A 17,883-nucleotide genomic window follows, 5' to 3' on the forward strand; every position below is an offset into this window, starting at 1 on the left:
GCTCCCACTACGGCTACCCACAGACCGGACCCACACCAGTACTGCTTCACACTTGAGGCTACTCCTTCTCTTCTTTTCTCCGGCTTTCCTATTCACCCAGCTCCCACACTCTGCCCCTTCTGCTTCCTCTCTCCCGTCCCGGACTCGACTGCCTGCTGGATCTAACTTTTTCTTAACAACTCTTCTCCTCCCTCCCCTTTCTGCTGCCGGCTCCTCCTTTCCTCTGCCCTGTTTCTGTGGAGACAGCTGTCCCACCCGGCCACTAGAGGAAACGCACTCAAAACAGTGTAATAACAGTAAAACATTTTTATTAAATGACATCAACATTCCAGAGAAACTGTACCTCATTGTAAGGGGTCTGCCCACCCCTTACATACCTCCCCCCTTTAAGCCTAAGCCTCCCGGCAAGGCACAAACCTAAAAACCACATTTATATAATAAAGTCATTATAATAAAACTATAAACATGTCCACCTTAGGGCACACGCAAGGGGCGTACCAGTCTGGCGCCCGGAGTCCCTCCTGGAAGCTCCCGGTCTTAGTCGGTAACGTGCCCGGAGGCTTTCAGTAAGCACTCCCGGTCTTTGCAGGTCTTCTGCCCGGAGGCTTTTGCAGCACTCCCGGTCTTAGACGGCAGGAACACAAAACAGTAAAGTCTCCGTTAACAACACAGAGGGAGCCCCTGGCTCAGTCCAGCATCAGGCTCCTTCCGGGCTCAGTACCTTAAACATGGTCGCAAACTGTGGAACTTGTCCGGCTCTTCTAACAATGCCGGTGCTCGACACGAACAGGTCCATTACCTCCAGTCATTACGGGTCACTCGGGGTGGTAAGCGCGCTGCCACTCGGCCCGCTGAGCCCTCACATAATCGGAAAGGGACTGACCTGGCAAGCGGCGTAGCCTCCGGAACGGTTCGTAGTTGACTGGTGGTCCTGGCGCCTCTGTCTCCGGTTTTTCCTCTTCAACCCCCGACGGGGGTGATGGGGTCGCTGAACGGGACGGCTGGGGACTACCCACGACGATCACCGGGTGTGTGACCATGCTCTGGTGGATCGCTAACACCGCCGGTGTCCCCTTTTCTGGGTCAGCACTCCGTCCGGTCATGACTTCTGGCGACACCGCCAGAGTGTTTCTCGGCCGGGAAATCTCAGCCAGCACCGGTCTCTGTTGTGTACGTCTCCGGTACTGACACTCTTCCCATTCGATCTCTTGCTGAGTTGGCGTCTCTTTCTGTAATGGCGCCGGGGACAGTGGAGATGCTGGGGAAGGTGGAGGCGGGCCTACTTTTCCCGCTCTTGGGTATACTCCACCCCCAGTCTTACACATCAGATCGACCCCTCCGCGGCGGTTCTTCTTGTTTCCTGGAACACCGCCCACTTCACATGTCTTCTTCAGCATCCTGGGGCCAGCACCTCCCCTCTTTGGGCGGAGTACTCCGTACTTCTTTTTCTTCGCCGGCCAGCTCAGGGTTCTTCTTTTGGCGCCAATTCTTCGCGCTCACTGTGTTCATAGAGACGGCGGCCATCTTGTCGCCATCTTGTGCCCGGTCCAACGCCTTAGGCACTGCTTCTTCTTCCCACCATTGGATCGGGAACCTTCGCTGAAAGTCTGGATCCTGTGCCCTAGGCACCACTTGGTCTCCATCTTCTTGGTTAGGGACCCCTTGCATATAATCCGGATCCTGCCGACTACGCCACATGTAACGGGGTGCCAGGGGTGCCTCCGGGGTTGTAGTCGTGGCCCTTGCTATCAGGCTTACCCCTGGTTCCGCCGTCACTTTGGGGACAGGAGATGACATGGTGGGGCAGAGTGTGGTGGTGCAGACGCCGTCGTCGGTTGTACAGAGACTCTGTAGACGTGGATCAATTGAACCAGCAGGCATTCTTTTATTAAACGCTTTTTCTTCACAAAGGCACAACACTTCAGGCAGGATTTTACACTTTTTGCTTGGGGGAAAAACCTGTCCCTGGCGTCTCCTCCAGTGGGGATGTGCCCGGCTAATCCACTTCACCTGGCTCCCACTACGGCTACCCACAGACCGGACCCACACCAGTACTGCTTCACACTTGAGGCTACTCCTTCTCTTCTTTTCTCCGGCTTTCCTATTCACCCAGCTCCCACACTCTGCCCCTTCTGCTTCCTCTCTCCCGTCCCGGACTCGACTGCCTGCTGGATCTAACTTTTTCTTAACAACTCTTCTCCTCCCTCCCCTTTCTGCTGCCGGCTCCTCCTTTCCTCTGCCCTGTTTCTGTGGAGACAGCTGTCCCACCCGGCCACTAGGGGAAACCCACTCAAAACAGTGTAATAACAGTAAAACATTTTTATTAAATGACATCAACATTCCGGAGAAACTGTACCTCATTGTAAGGGGTCTGCCCACCCCTTACAAAAATATGGTGTAAAATTTTCAGCAACAAATCTACACCTCTTGGCAAAAAGATCTGCGGCTTTCTACCAGAAGATGCAGATCTTACCAGAGGTCAGGTTACCTGAGGTCACAGGTGGAGGACCGTGTGAACCTCCAGCTGCGACCGTAAATAACCTGAATGACGTCACGGCTGATCACATGGCTCTGTCTCTGCCTGCAGTTACAGTGTCCAGTTATGTTTCATGATTGTGCTCTGTGACTCAGATGTAGCAGAGCAGGAATTGTTGTGGGACCTCATGTGGATTACATCGGATCTGCAGGGCTGTTTCAGGGGATAATAAAGTGATGAAAGAAGGGTTTTTTTTGTCTTTATTTGAAATAAAGGACTTTTTTTGTGTTTATTTATATTCACTTACAGATTAGTAATGGAGGGTGTCTCATAGATGCATCCCATTACTAATCTAGGGCTTAGTGGCAGCTGTGAGTTATTAACACCTTATTACCCTGATTGCCACCGCACCAGGGCAATTGGAAAGAGCCGGGTACAGTCCCGGGGTTGTCACATCTAATGGATACGACAATTCTGGGCAGCTGCAGGCTGCTATTTTTAGGCTGGGTGGGCCCAATAAGCATGGCCCTCCCCAGCCTGAGAATACCAGCCCCAAGCAGTCGGGCTTTATTTTGGCTGAGTATCAAAATTGGAGGGGACCACACTTTTTTTAAATAATTTATTTAAATAATAATAAAAGGCCGTATGCGTTTCCTCTTATTTTGATACACGGCGAAGATAAGCGCACACCTGGGGGCTGCAGCCTGTAGCTGTATGCTTTATCTGTGCAGGGTATCACAATATGGGGAGAGCCTACACCAATTGTTTTATTTATTTAATTAAGATTGGTTGATGTCACTCAGGGTGGGGGGCGCGTCTTACTGCAACCAATCATAGTTGCCAGGACGGCCGGTGGGTGGGGGAAAACGGTGTATATGGATGAGCAATGATAAGCGGCCCAGGAAGTGAAGGCGAGGCATCGGGAGCAGTGTACAGTCGCACCGGAGCCTTCGTAAGTATGAAGCGCTCTCTTCATTCTTATTTTCTTTATTTTTTCCACCTGGGATCCCAGGCCTGGCACCCTGGTACGCGCAGATCTGGACTCTTACAGTCCAAGTCCACCCATCAGTAGTCACTGGTCATCATAAGTTTGTATCCAGACTCTCCTGTCTCTCTGAGATTGAAGTTTGCTTTCAATTCCAACAATTTTTATGATGCTGTGGTCCGGACTAGAAAAATGTTTGGCCACAGGAAGATCTGTCCTCTTTTCTCTAATTATGTGGTGATGGGAATTCGTCCTTGTCCTGAGCTGTTGTCCTGTCTCCCCCACATACAGACCCCCAGATGGACACTTGGTACATATAATTAAGTACACCCCATTGGTTGTAGTGCAGGTGAAGGCACCTGGGATCTTGTAGTCCTAATGTGATCTGGGAATCTTTATCTTGTCCGTGCTCTGGAGTGTTTACATTTTTCTGGTTGCAGGAATGTTCCTGTTCTTGGAGAGGACAGGGGCTTCTGACAATGAGGCGTCTTAGATTCGGGGGTCTAAAGCACAGAAGTGGGGGGTCTGGAATAATAGATGGTAGGCTATGTGCTCACGTGCGTGCGCTCTGCACTGAAGTGTTTTGTCACTGCATGTGCACTTCAGAGCGCAGCTGAAAAGCTCCATTCTGAAACTTTGGTGACTGCAGAATTCGTGCGCTCTAGATGCTGCCTCTCCCATAGACAGAATGGAGACAGCATGCAGAGCGCACGAATGAAGTGACATGTTGCTTTTTAGAACGCAGCGATTTAGCAGCAGCCGAAGCGCTGCGTTCTAATACGCCACGTGGGCATGGATTATGCACAATCTTCATAGATTGTGCTGGGGACGCAGGACGCATGCAGTTATGCTGCGGTGCAGATCGCAGCGTAACTGCATGCAATATACGCAGACGTGGGCACAGAGCCTTAATCTGTGTCTTTTCCCAAAAATGGTTGTAGTTTCCCTGCAGTGATTTGGATTGTAGGTGATTACAGGAGGAACCGGATGATTTCTTCTGCTTTAGTTTTGTAATGTAGGAGGTGATTTCTTGATATTAAATAGTGTCAACCACTGAGGACTCGAAGTTTATGTAAACATAGAAAAAAATATCTCCTGGTCAGGGCCATATTTGCCACTAGGCACCCGTGGTCCCGTGCCTAGGGCGGCACGTTGCGGGGGGCGGCACTTTCTGGTAGCAAAAAAAAAAAAAAATATATAATTTTTTTTTTTTTACATCCCCGCCCCCCCCGTCCCTCCCTCCGTTACACTCGGCTGTGTTCCGGGGGGGGGGGGGGGGGGTTGGGAGGGAGGACAGGCGCACTTCTGCTGTCTATTTAAATACATGGCGGGCGCCAGGCATAGTGAGCTGACTAACCCCGGAAGTTCCATGGCCTGCACTTCCGGGGTCAGAGGCGCGCGGGCGCGACAGTCAGCTCACTGCCCCATGCTGCAGCGTCCAATCCTGCAGATGACACACGCCGCGGAGGAGGACGCGTCTGCAGCTGGAGCAAGCCAGAAGAGGAGCCAGCCAGAGCAGGGCGGCGAGCACAGGAGCAGGTAAGGCAGAGGCAGAGCCTAGAATGTATGGGCTCCTTACAGGTTAGTTGATGATCGTTGCAAATTGCGATGCCTCTTTTTGTCCACTGTAATCATGCAAGGGGAGGCTGGGGGGAGAGAGGCTGAGGCTGGGGGAGGCTGGGAAGAGAGAGAGGCTGGGGGAGGCTGGGAAGAGAGGGAGGCTGGGAAGAGAGAGAGGCTGGGGGGAGGCTGGGAAGAGAGAGAGAGGCTGAGGCTGGGAAGAGAGAGGCTGGGAAGAGAGAGGCTGAGGGGAGGCTGGGAAGAGAGAGAGGCTGAGGCTGGGAAGAGAGAGAGACTGAGACTGGGGGGAGGATGGGAAGAGAGAGGCTGAGGCTGGGGGAGGCTGGGAAGAGAGAGAGGCTGAGGCTGGGGGGAGGCTGGGAAGAGAGAGAGGCTGGGAAGAGAAAGAGGCTGAGGCTGGGGGGAGTCTGGGAAGAGAGGGAGGCTGAGGCTGGGGGGAGAGAGGCTGAGGCTGGGGGGAGAGAGAGGCTAAGGCTGGGGGGAGAGAGAGGCTAAGGCTGGGGGGGAGAGAGAGGCTGAGGCTGGGGGGGAGGCTGGGGGGAGAGAGAGGCTAAGGCTGGGGGGGAGAGAGAGGCTGAGGCTGGGGGGAGGCTGGGGGGAGAGAGAGGCTAAGGCTGGGGGGAGAGAGAGGCTGAGGCTGGGGGGGAGGCTGGGGGAAGAGAGAGGCTAAGGCTGGGGGGAGAGAGAGGCTAAGGCTGGGGGGAGAGAGAGGCTGAGGCTGGGGGGAGAGAGAGGCTGAAGCTGGGGGGGAGGCTGGGAGAAGAGAGGCTGATTCTGGGGGAGGCTGGGAGGGTGAGGCTTGGAGGAGGGAAGCTGATGCTGAGGGAGGCTTGGAGGAGGGAGGCTGATGTTGAGGGAGGAGGGAGGCTGATGCTGGGGGAGGCTGGGAGGAGAGAGGCTGATGCTGGGGGAAGCTGGGAGGGTGAGGCTTGGAGGAGGGAAGCTGATGCTGAGGGAGGCTTGGAGGAGGGAGGCTGATGCTGAGGGAGGAGGGAGGCTGATGCTGAGGGAGGCTTGGAGGAGGGAGGCTGATGCTGAGGGAGGAGGGAGGCTGATGCTGGGGGAGGCTGGGAGGAGGAAGGCTGATGCTGGGGGAGGCTGGGAGGAGGGAGGCTGATGCTGGGGGAGGCTGGGAGGAGGGAGGCTGATGCTGGGGGAGGCTGGGAGGAGGGAGGCTGATGCTGGGGGAGGCTGGGAGGAGGGAGGCTGAGGCTGGGGGAGGCTGGGAGGAGGGAGGCTGAGGCTAGGGGAGGCTGGGAGGAGAGAGGCTGATGCTGGGGGAGGCTGGGAGGGGAGGTGAGGCTTGGAGGAGGGAGGCTGATGCTGAGGGAGGCTGGGAGGAGGGAGGCTGATGCTGGGGGAGGCTGGGAGGAGGGGAGGCTGATGCTGGGGGAGGCTGGGGAGGAGGGAGGCTGAGGCTGGGGGAGGCTGGGAGGAGGGAGGCTGAGGCTAGGGAGGCTGGGAGGAGAGAGGCTGATGCTGGGGGAGGCTGGGAGGGGGAAGGTGAGGCTTGGAGGAGGGAGGCTGATGCTGAGGGAGGCTGGGAGGAGGGAGGCTGATGCTTGGGGAGGCTGGGAGGGGGAGGGGGAGGCTGATGCTGAGGGAGGCTGATGCTGAGGGAGGCTGATGCTGAGGGAGGCTGATGCTGGGGGAGGCTGGGAGAAGGGAGGCTGATGCTGGGGGAGGCTGGGAGAAGGGAGGCTGATGCTGGGGGAGGCTGGGAGGAGGGAGGCTGATGCTGGGGGAGGCTGGGAGGAGGGAGGCTGATGCTGGGGGAGGCTGGGAGGAGGGAGGCTGATGCTGGGGAGGCTGGGAGGAGGGAGGCTGATGCTGAGGGAGGAGGAGGCTGATGCTGGGGGAGGCTGGGAGGAGGGAGGCTGAGGCTGGGGGAGGCTGGGAGGAGGGAGGCTGAGGCTGGGGGAGGGAGGCTGATGCTGAGGGAGGCTGGGAGGAGGGAGGCTGATACTTGGGGAGGCTGGGAGGGGGAGGCTTGGAGGAGGGAGGCTGATGAGGAGGGAGGCTGATGAGGAGGAAGGCTGATGCTGAGGGAGGCTGATGCTGGGGGAGGCTGGGAGAAGGGAGGCTGATGCTGGGGGAGGCTGGGAGAAGGGAGGCTGATGCTGGGGGAGGCTGGGGGGAGAGAGGCTGATGCTGGGGAGAGGGCTGCTGCTGGAGGCGGGGGAGAGAGGCTGCTGCTGGGGGAATGGGAGAGAGGGGCCAATGCTAGAGACAGAGGACAAGGGTTGAGGGATAGAGCAATGACAATATCGATGGGGGGAGTGTAAGGACTCAGAATAAGAGGGGGGCAGCATTGGGAGCTCATTATGGAGAAGGGGCAGCATGTGTGGGCTCAGTATGGAGTGGAACAATGTAGGGGGAGTCAATATCAAGAGTGGGGTAGTGTGTGTGTGTGTGTGTGTGTGTGTGTGTGTGTGTGGGTCTCAGCATAAGCGCTAGTGTGGTGGTCTTAGTATGATGAATGGGGCAGCATGGAGGTGTCATTATGGAAAAGAGGAAGGCAGCATTAGGAGCTCATGGAGAGGGGCAGCATGCACGGGACACTGTGAGGAGGGGGCAGCATGCACGGGACACTGTGAGGAGGGGGCAGCATGCACGGGACATTGTGAGGAGGGGGCAGCATGCATGGGACACTGTGAGGAGGGGGCAGCATGCATGGAACACTGTGAGGAGGGGGCAGCATGCATGGGACACTGTGAGGAGGGGGCAGCATGCATGGGACATTGTGAGGAGGGGGCAGCATGCATGGGACATTGTGAGGAGGGGGCAGCATGCATGGGACATTGTGAGGAGGGGGCAGCATGCATGGGACACTGAGGAGGGGGCAGCATGCATGGGACATTGTGAGGAGGGGGCAGCATGCATGGGACACTGTGAGGAGGGGGCAGCATGCATGGGACATTGTGAGGAGGGGGCAGCATGCATGGGACATTGTGAGGAGGGGGCAGCATGCATGGGACACTGTGAGGAGGGGGCAGCATGCATGGGACATTGTTAGGAGGGAGCAGCATGCATGGGACATTGTGAGGAGTGGGCAGCATGCATGGGACACTGTGAGGAGGGGGCAGCATGCATGGGACATTGTGAGGAGGGGGCAGCATGCATGAGACACTGTGAGGAGGGGGCAGCATGCATGGGACACTGTGAGGAGAGGGCAGCATGCATGGGACACTGTGAGGAGGGGGGCAGCATGCATGGGACACTGTGAGGAGGGGGCAGCATGCTTGGGACACTGTGAGGAGGGGGCAGCATGCATGGGACACTGTGAGGAGGGGGCAGCATGCATGGGACACTGTGAGGAGGGGGCAGCATGCATGGGACACTGTGAGAAGGGGGCAGCATGCATGAAACACTGTGAGGAGGGGCAGAATGCATGGGACACTGTGAGGAGGGGGCAGCATGCATGGGACACTGTGAGGAGGGGGCAGCATGCATGGGACACTGTGAGGAGGGGGGCAGCAGGCATGGGACACTGTGAGGAGGGGGCAGCATGCATGGGACACTGTGAGGAGGGGGCAGCATGCATGGGACACTGTGAGGAGGGGGGCAGCATGCATGGGACACTGTGAGGAGGGGGCAGCATGCATGGGACACTGTGAGGAGGGGGCAGCATGCATGGGACACTGTGAGGAGGGGGCAGCATGCATGGGACACTGTGAGGAGGGGGCAGCATGCATGGGACATTGTGAGGAGGGGGCAGCATGCATGGGACATTGTGAGGAGGGGGCAGCATGCATGGGACATTGTGAGGAGGGGGGCAGCATGCATGGGACACTGTGAGGAGGGGGCAGCATGCATGGGACATTGTGAGGAGGGGGCAGCATGCATGGGACACTGTGAGGAGGGGGGCAGCATGCATGGGACATTGTGAGGAGGGGGCAGCATGCATGGGACATTGTTAGAGGGAGCAGCATGCATGGGACATTGTGAGGAGTGGGCAGCATGCATGGGACACTGTGAGGAGGGGGCAGCATGCATGGGACATTGTGAGGAGGGGGCAGCATGCATGGGACATTGTTAGGAGGGAGCAGCATGCATGGGACATTGTGAGGAGGGGCAGCATGCATGGGACATTGTGAGGAGGGGGGCAGCATGCATGGGACATTGTTAGGAGGGAACAGCATGCATGGGACATTGTGAGGAGGGGCAGCATGCATGGGACATTGTGAGGAGGGGGCAGCATGCATGGGACATTGTGAGGAGGGGGCAGCATGCATGGGACACTGTGAGGAGGGGGCAGCATGCATGGGACATTGTGAGGAGGGGCAGCATGCATGGGGACATTGTGAGGCAGGGGGCAGCATGCATGGGACATTGTGAGGAGGGGCAGCATGCATGGGACATTGTGAGGAGGGGGCAGCATGCATGGAACATTGTGAGGAGGGGGCAGCATGCATGAGACATTGTGAGGAGGGGGCAGCATGCATGAGACATTGTGAGGAGGGGGCAGCATGCATGGGACATTGTGAGGAGGGGGCAGCATGCATGGGACACTGTGAGGAGGGGCAGCATGCATGGGACATTGTGAGGAGGGGGCAGCATGCATGGGACACTGTGAGGAGGGGGCAGCATGCATGGGACACTGTGAGGAGGGAGCAGCATGCATGGGACATTGTGAGGAGGGGGCAGCATGCATGGGACACTGTGAGGAGGGGGCAGCATGCATGGGACATTGTGAGGAGGGGGCAGCATGCATGGGACATTGTGAGGAGGGGGCAGCATGCATGGGACATTGTGAGGAGGGGGAAGCATGCATGGGACACTGTGAGGAGGGGGCAGCATGCATGGGACATTGTGAGGAGGGGGAAGCATGCATGGGACACTGTGAGGAGGGGGCAGCATGCATGGGACATTGTGAGGAGGGGGCAGCATGCATGGGACACTGTGAGGAGGGGGCAGCATGATGTGAGGACAATGTGCAGATCATATTTCATAATTGAGGAAGGTGTGGTGGGTATAATTTATAAGGGAGGGCAGTGTGTAGTTTATTAGGGGCAGTGTGACAGTCACAGTATATAAGTGGGGATGGTGTGGTGGAAATATTTTATACCCATGCTATGTTTTGATGTGCCCGTGGTGATCCCCATTGGGGGGGGGTTAGTGCCCTTCGTTTCTCATTGATACTTTTTAGGCTATGTGCGCACGTTGCGCAAATACATGCAGTTACGCTGCGCTTTGTAGCACAGCGTAACTGCATGCGTCCTGCGTCCCCTGCACAGTCTATGGAGATTGTGCAGGGGCCGTGCGCACATGGCGCTTTAGAGCGCAGCGCTTCGGCTACTGCCGAAGCGCTGCGTAAAAAGAAGTGACATGTCACTTCTTTCCTGCGCTTTGCCGGCAGCTCCTGCTCTGTCTATGGCAGGAGCTGCAGGCAGAGCGCATGGAATCGGCGCTCACTACGGACATTTTCTGCAGCGATTAGAAGCGCACACGTGCTCTTCGGATCGCTGCAGAAATTTCTGCAGTGAACTGTACGCAACGTGCGCACATAGCCTTAAAGTGTTTTACAGAGTAGATCTGCCTTAAACAGATGTCGTGTGCGAAAACTCAGTTTTACGTTGTCAATAAGGGGCGCGACCACTTAAAGTGCCTAGGGCAGCACGAAGGCAAAATACAGCCCTGCTCCTGGTGGTAACAAAGATCTGTGTCACCGGCGTCATTATCTGTAGAATCTCCAGCTTTCACTTTCACTTTCTCGGCGTCTAACCTCTCCTGCCTCCCTCTGCCCGGTAACTGCTGATCAGCGGGAGATAAATTTTCCTATTGGAGGAAGCTGTAACTCCCGTCCAATCAGAGCCGAGCGCTTCTCTCCAGGGCACAGAGCCTGCAATATTGTTACAGTCGGGGCTTGTATCTACTCGGGTGAATCCTGCGTCTTGTTCTCGGGGTCCCGCATTTCTCACAGTCAGGATGAGGAAGATGTTCCCCCTCATCGTGCTGCTCCTCCATGTGTGTGCGGTGTATGGAGGTGAGTATGGAGGAGACCAGTGATTATACATTACATGTGTTCTCCTTGTAGTTTATGTGTCAGTGCTGGAATCTGTCACAATTCAAGACAGGAAATGGCCCCTGTGCAAGAACATTATATAGAACATTATATAGAACATTATATGGGCCCTTTACAGCCCAAAAGCTCATCAAATGCAGAATTCCTCCTGTTTTGGAGGTAGTAATGGCCCCTCACCCCCGGGCCCCTCTGCGGCCGCACAGGTTATACCAATGATATGTCCGCCTCTGTCGGATGTGACTGTACAGGGGGCTCCACGCCTCCCACTCCCCTGTCCCCATAGGTGACACTGCACTCGTCGCCCCCCACAGCCGGTCACATCCGCACTTCTTCCTGTCACCACTCACTGTTTTGTTAGGCCTGTGAGACGCTGCCCAGGGTCACACACTGATACACACCCAGCTTTCCCAAGCACCTGACAGGCACACTGCTGGCTCTCTGGCACACACAGGGTTACACTTTCCCTCTTCTCGGATGTGGGAACATTTCTAGCATCAAGGAACAAATGTAGTAATTTATTATTTAATAAACAGAAGGTGCAGATCTCACAACACACAGAAATATTACATATAAAGGAAATGAAGGAAAAACAGCACAAAATAAAGGGAGAAACAGAAACCTGTCACTGATTGGATCAGGGGGATTCTGTACAGGAGAAAAGCTAAAAATTGGACAAATCCAGAATCCTGATTGTGTCTCCGGGGTCTGACACTGGGGGTCTCTGGATGAGATATTATAAAGGGTCCGAACCAGCCCCCCCCCCCCACTCCTGGTCAGATGAGAGGAGGATGGATAATTATATTTTAGGAAATACGGGGACCGGACATAATTCTACTTTTGTCATATTTTACCATAGGAGCCTCCTAGTAGAAGAATAACATCATGTTTCCAGCGTATTTTTAGCATGGTAACACAAACACCACTATGATATATCCAAAATCCTGGATGATTTTTACATTTTTGTGATTTCCCAAGGTTTAATATCCGACACTTGAAACCACAGAAGCGATGATGTCCCGATCACAGATATATTTATAGATTGTTTTACAATGGTATTATTGTAGTGACGACATAGAAATATTGCGTTTTCCTTGTCTCCTGTGATGTCCCTGGCGCGGCTGGAGACGCCGGTCTGTGCATCCTCCATTATCTTCCCCTGTGTGTAGCACCTTCTCTATGATAATGAGGAGATACATAGAGAACATTTAGTTTTCCTGTAGAGTTTCGGCTGCTCATGAGGCTGGAGTGACACTTGTGTGTGACTCAGACGAGGGTTACATATCTCAGACTGGCAGGAGCGTGTCAGCCGTATAGAAATACATGCAACTGCTGTCAGAAGAGTCACAGACTGGTCCAGGCAATGCCATGTGATCCTTGTCTGAGTCACACACAAGTCTGACTCCAGTCTTAAGGCCTCGTTACACGCAACGACGTATCTAACGATATATCGCCGGGGGCACTGATTCTGTGACGCATATCCAGCATCGTTAGCGTCGTCGTTGCGCGTGACACGCATGAGCGACCGTTAACGATGGAAAATACTCACCTTATCGTCCATCGTTGACACGTCGTTCATTTTCATAAAATCATTGATTCTTGAGGACGCAGGTTGTTCGTCGTACCCGGGGCAACACACATCGCTACGTGTGACACCTCGGGAACAATGAACTACAGCTTACCTGTGGCCGCCGGCAATGAGGAAGGAGGTGGGTGGGATGTTACGCCCTGCTCATCTCCGCCCCTCCGCTTCTATTGGGCGGCCGCTTAGTGACGCCGCTGTGACGCCGCACGACCCGCCCCCTTAGAAAGGAGGCGGTTTGCCGGCAACAGCGACATCGCTAGGCAGGTAAGTCCATGTGACGGCTCCTAACGATATTGTGCGCCACGGGCAGCGATTTGCCCGTGACGCACAAACGACGGGGGGGCGGGTGCTTTAACCAGCAATATCGCTGCGTGTAACACCCCCTTTAATGTTATTACCTCCGCACTGACAATGATGCCTCCAGTTGAGCAGTAATATTAGACTTTAATCCCTTCATGACCAAGGACGTAACGGTACGTCCTAAATCATGAAGGAGTGATCACAGCGATCCCCACACGTCTGCTGATTTGTAGAGCAGACATGTGTGCCTGTTAACCCCTAAGATCGTGCTGTCAAAATGTGACAGCGCAATTTAAATGCCAGCAGCAAGTAATGCGCACTTACCCGCTTCCATTGGAAATCCCGTGACGTGATCAGGGGCAGCCGATAGTTGCCATGGTAGCACAGGGTCATGTGCGCTATCATGACTCCCTTCCTGTTACAGGCGGCAGAGAGTTGCCTGTAACAGAAGACGAGCATTTTTCCTGGTGTGAGCTGTGCAGCTCTGATCAGCAGAAATGAATGAACGATCAGACTGTTGATCCTTATAGCCCATAAAGGTACTAGTAAAGTAAAAAAAAAAAGTTTTAAAAAAAAATTAATAAACCTAAAAGTTCAAATCACCTCCCATTCACTCCATTGAAAATTAAAGGGTTAAACAATATACACACACACACACACACACACACACACACACACACACATTTGGTATCGTCGAGCTCAGAAATGCCCGATCTATCAAAATATAAAATCAATTATTCTGATCAGTAAACGGCATAGTGACAAAAAATTCCAAACACCAAAATTATGTTTTTTGGTCATCGCTAATTTTGCGCAAAATGCAATAACAGGCGATCAAAACGTAGCATCTGCGCAAAAATGGTACCATTAAAAACGTCAGCTCGAGATGCAAAAAATAAGCCGTCACTGAGCCCCAGATACCGAAAAATGAGCACACTTTGAGTCGTAGAAAATGGCGCAAAACGTACGCCACTTTTTTGGACAAACTTCTGATTTTTTTTTTAACCCCTTAGATAAAAGGAAATCTATACATGTTTGGTGTCTACAATCTCGTGCCGACCTCAGGCATCACACTGGCACATCAGTTTTACCATATATTCCAAAAACAATCAAGCAGTTGCACTTTTTTTTGCAATTTTCCACTACACTAACTGGTAAAACGTATGGTTTCATTTAAAAGTACAGCTCGTTCCACAAAAAACGAGCCCTCATATGGTAAGATTAATGGAAAAATAAAAAAGTTACGGCTCTCGGAAGAAGGGGAGCAAAAAAAATCCCGAAAAATCAGCCGGGGTGAAGGGGTTAAAGGGAACCTGTCACCAGATTTGGCCCCTATAAGCTGCGGCCACCACCAGTGGGCTCTTATATACAGTATTCTTACATGCTGTATATAAGAGCCCAGGCCGCTGTCTAGAGCGTAAAAAAACACTTTATAATACTCACCTAACAGTCACTACGGTGCAGTTGGGTCGGATGGGTGGCGCCGTTCACCGGTACCGGCGCCTCCTCTTTCGGCCATCTTTGTCCTCCTTCTTCTGAAGCCTGTGTGCATGACGCGTCCTTTTATCATACACACTCCCTGGCATTGAGGTCCTGTTCATGCGCACTACAATACTTTGATTTACCCTGCTCTTATCTCCGCAGTTTAACCCTATGAGTGCTGCTTTCAACAATGATCTGAGTAGTCAAAAGGATAGTCTGAGGGGTCCTCTGAACCCCCCAGGATTGTCAGCCATATTCCCTGTTAGGTCAGACATATGGCGCCTGCAGATTCGCTGATTTTCTATTGTCAGTGCAACATATCGAGCGCCGAACGCTGAATACAAGTCTGGTCTGAGGAATAACAATGGAGAGAACGATCAGTGATACGACTGCTCTGTCTGATGTTATCAGCTGCATATCTGCTGTATACACCGGACGATGTGTGATAATAACCAGGATATATTTGCTGTATACACCAGACGTTGTGTGATAATAACCAAGATATATCTGCTGTATACACCGGACGATGTGTGATAATAACCAAGATATATCTGCTGTATACACCGGACGATGTGTGATAATAACCAAGATATATCTGCTGTATACACCGGACGATGTGTGATAATATCTGCTGTATACACCGGACGATGTGTGATAATATCTGCTGTATACACCGGACGATGTGTGATAATACCCAGGATATATCTGCTGTATACACCGGACGATGTGTGATAATATCTGCTGTATACACCGGACGATGTGTGATAATAACCAGGATATATCTGCTGTATACACCGGACGATGTGTGATAATAACAGGGAGATATCTGCCACCATCAGTTCTCCGGCCTGTGAGTGTAGTGTTAGGGTACCTTCACACTTAAGCGATGCAGCAGCGATCCGACCAGCGATCTGACCTGGTCAGGATCGCTGCTGCATCGCTACATGGTCGCTGGTGAGCTGTCAAACAGGCAGATCTCACCAGCGACCAGTGACCAGCCCCCAGCCAGCAGCGACGTGCAAGCGACGCTGCGCTTGCACGGAGCCGGCGTCTGGAAGCTGCGGACACTGGTAACTAAGGTAAACATCGGGTATGGTTACCTGATGTTTACATTAGTTACCAGCGCACACCGCTTAGCGTGTGCAGGGAGCAGGAGCCGGCAGCACAGGCAGCGTGAGAGCTGCGGAGGCTGGTAACTAAGGTAAATATCGGGTAACCACCTTGGTTACCTGATGTTTACCTTAGTTACCAGCCTCCGCAGCTCTCACGCTGCCTGTGCTGCCGGCTCCTGCTCGCTTCATTTGTTGCTCTCTCGCTGTCACACACAGCGATCTGTGCGTCACAGCGGGAGAGCGCCTTTGAAGAAAACGAACCAGGGCTGTGTGTAACGAGCAGCGATCTCACAGCAGGGGCCAGATCGCTGCTCAGTGTCACACACAGCGAGATCGCTAATGAGGTCACAAAAAACGTGACTCAGCAGTGATCTCAGTAGCGATCTCGCTGTGTGTGAAGCACCCCTAAGTGTCTGGGGTCTTGTTCACACAGATATTGGGGGATGAGCGTTCATATTGGAGCTGATTATCTTCTGGTGTAAACGCCCTATTACTCCTGACATTGCCCGGGCATTGGATCACTCCTTAGTCCGATGATCTGATATAGATATTCACCTCCAGATTATAAATATTAAAATAAAAGTAAAAACTAAGAATTCACAGAGAATAAAGTAAAATATTAAATAAAAAATCTGTGAACTCGTGACACCGACTTGGTTTTGATAAAAATTACTAAATCCTGCCGTGGAATGACTTTATTCTGCATTTTGTGAACCTATAAATGTATATAAATCGCACAGATGTGGGAGGAAGAAGGAGAGGGAGTGATCCAGCACGAGTCCTCCTTAGTTTAAAACTTTCAAGTCTTTATTGGTACATCTTTAAAAACATAGTGAAGACCGAAAAATAGTTTGCATGGTAAAGGCACAATTCATGAGGGCTTTACGCGTTTCGGACTGACAATAAAACCAACTAGTCCTTAGTCATAAGTGTCTCATGAATCCAAGAAAGCTACTGAAATAGGCTTAGGGTATGTGCGCACGTTGCTTTTTACCTGCTTTTTTGCTGCTTTTTCTTCTGCGCTGTTTAATGCCAAAATGGATGTGTTCTTCTATTCAAGCAAAGTCTATGGGAATTTGGGTTTCTTGTTCACACTATGTTGTTCAAAATGCTGCCTTTTTGTGGCAGAACTTTGGTCAAAAACTCAGCTTTGCAGTGCAAAACCCAAATGGCAAAAACAATTGACATGTTGCTTCTTTGAAAAGCTGAGTTTTTGACCAAAGTTCTGCCACAAAAAGGCAGCATTTTGAACAACATAGTGTGAACAAGAAACCCAAATTCCCATAGACTTTGCTTGAATAGAAGAACACATCCATTTTGGCATTAAACAGCGCAGAAGAAAAAGCAGCAAAAAAGCAGGTAAAAAGCAGGTAAAAAGCAACGTGCGCACATACCCTTACTCATTAGGTGAGGAAAAGGGAGGGGTGAGAAAATGTGTGGAAAAACATGTTGATTACAACAGAAAAGGAGAGCGAAGAAAGAGGTGAAAAGGAAAAAGCAGATGAGTGTCTGAAAGTTGTCTAGTTCTATTCGATTGAAATTACTGTTCCAAGTTATAGTAAACATATATTCAATAGACCTCACCATATTCAGTAAATTTGCTTTCAACTGTAAACACAAAAAAATCCAAACAACAGATTGAAAAACCGTGCACATAAATACATAAGTACATAAACTTATGAAGGGAGGATACATGATATATGGAATAGAAAATACCAAATCTTTGGCTAGTCATATGCGGGGAACTTGGATGGGGGAGGGGGAACAGATGGTAAGGGGGGGGAGTGGGGGGGGGGTTGAGGGGGAAAGGGGGGGGGGGGTAGCATGATGATGAATATAATATATATTATTCTCCAAATTTTTAATATGAATTTAATACCTCTCTTTATTCATGTAATTTCAATTGCTCTCCCACTTATTATCTGCACCGCTCTTATAACCGTTTATCTTATGGTAATCACCTCTCTACTAAATGCAAGTTAAATATCGAGGAATGAATGAAAAAACCGCATGAAAAAACACATTCATTGTTGATCAAAAAACCATATGTGAGTATAAGTATGCAGGCTTAACGACTTTGCCTGCTTTCTTTATGGTTGGGTTACGAGCAAGTTAAATATCGAGGAATGAATGAAAAAACCGCATGAAAAGACACATTCATTGTTAATCAAAAAACCATATGCGAGTATTAGTACGCGGGCTTGGCGACTTTGTCTACATCCTATATGGTTGAATCACGATACAAGGTCAGAACTTAAGGATAAAAGTGAGACCGAGTCTGGGATATAAAGCATGACCAAAGAAAAAATCTCTGAAAATATCGCTGTAATAATCCCCGTT

At 52.0% G+C, this 17,883-nt stretch overlaps 1 protein-coding gene across 1 annotated transcript in view; it reads left to right on the forward strand.

The window, feature by feature from the left end:
- Positions 1–10,878: 10,878 nt before the first annotated feature.
- The window catches only part of LOC142250912 (class I histocompatibility antigen, F10 alpha chain-like), a 129,566-nt gene continuing 122,561 nt past the window's right edge, over positions 10,879–17,883 (forward strand). The window contains exon 1 of the mRNA XM_075323241.1: positions 10,879–11,028. Coding sequence (XP_075179356.1) covers positions 10,971–11,028 — 58 coding nt within the window. The 5' untranslated portion in view covers positions 10,879–10,970. The remainder of the gene's footprint in view (positions 11,029–17,883) is intronic.

This window comes from Anomaloglossus baeobatrachus, chromosome 9 (assembly GCF_048569485.1).
Source record: "Anomaloglossus baeobatrachus isolate aAnoBae1 chromosome 9, aAnoBae1.hap1, whole genome shotgun sequence".
NCBI lineage: Eukaryota > Metazoa > Chordata > Amphibia > Anura > Aromobatidae > Anomaloglossus > Anomaloglossus baeobatrachus.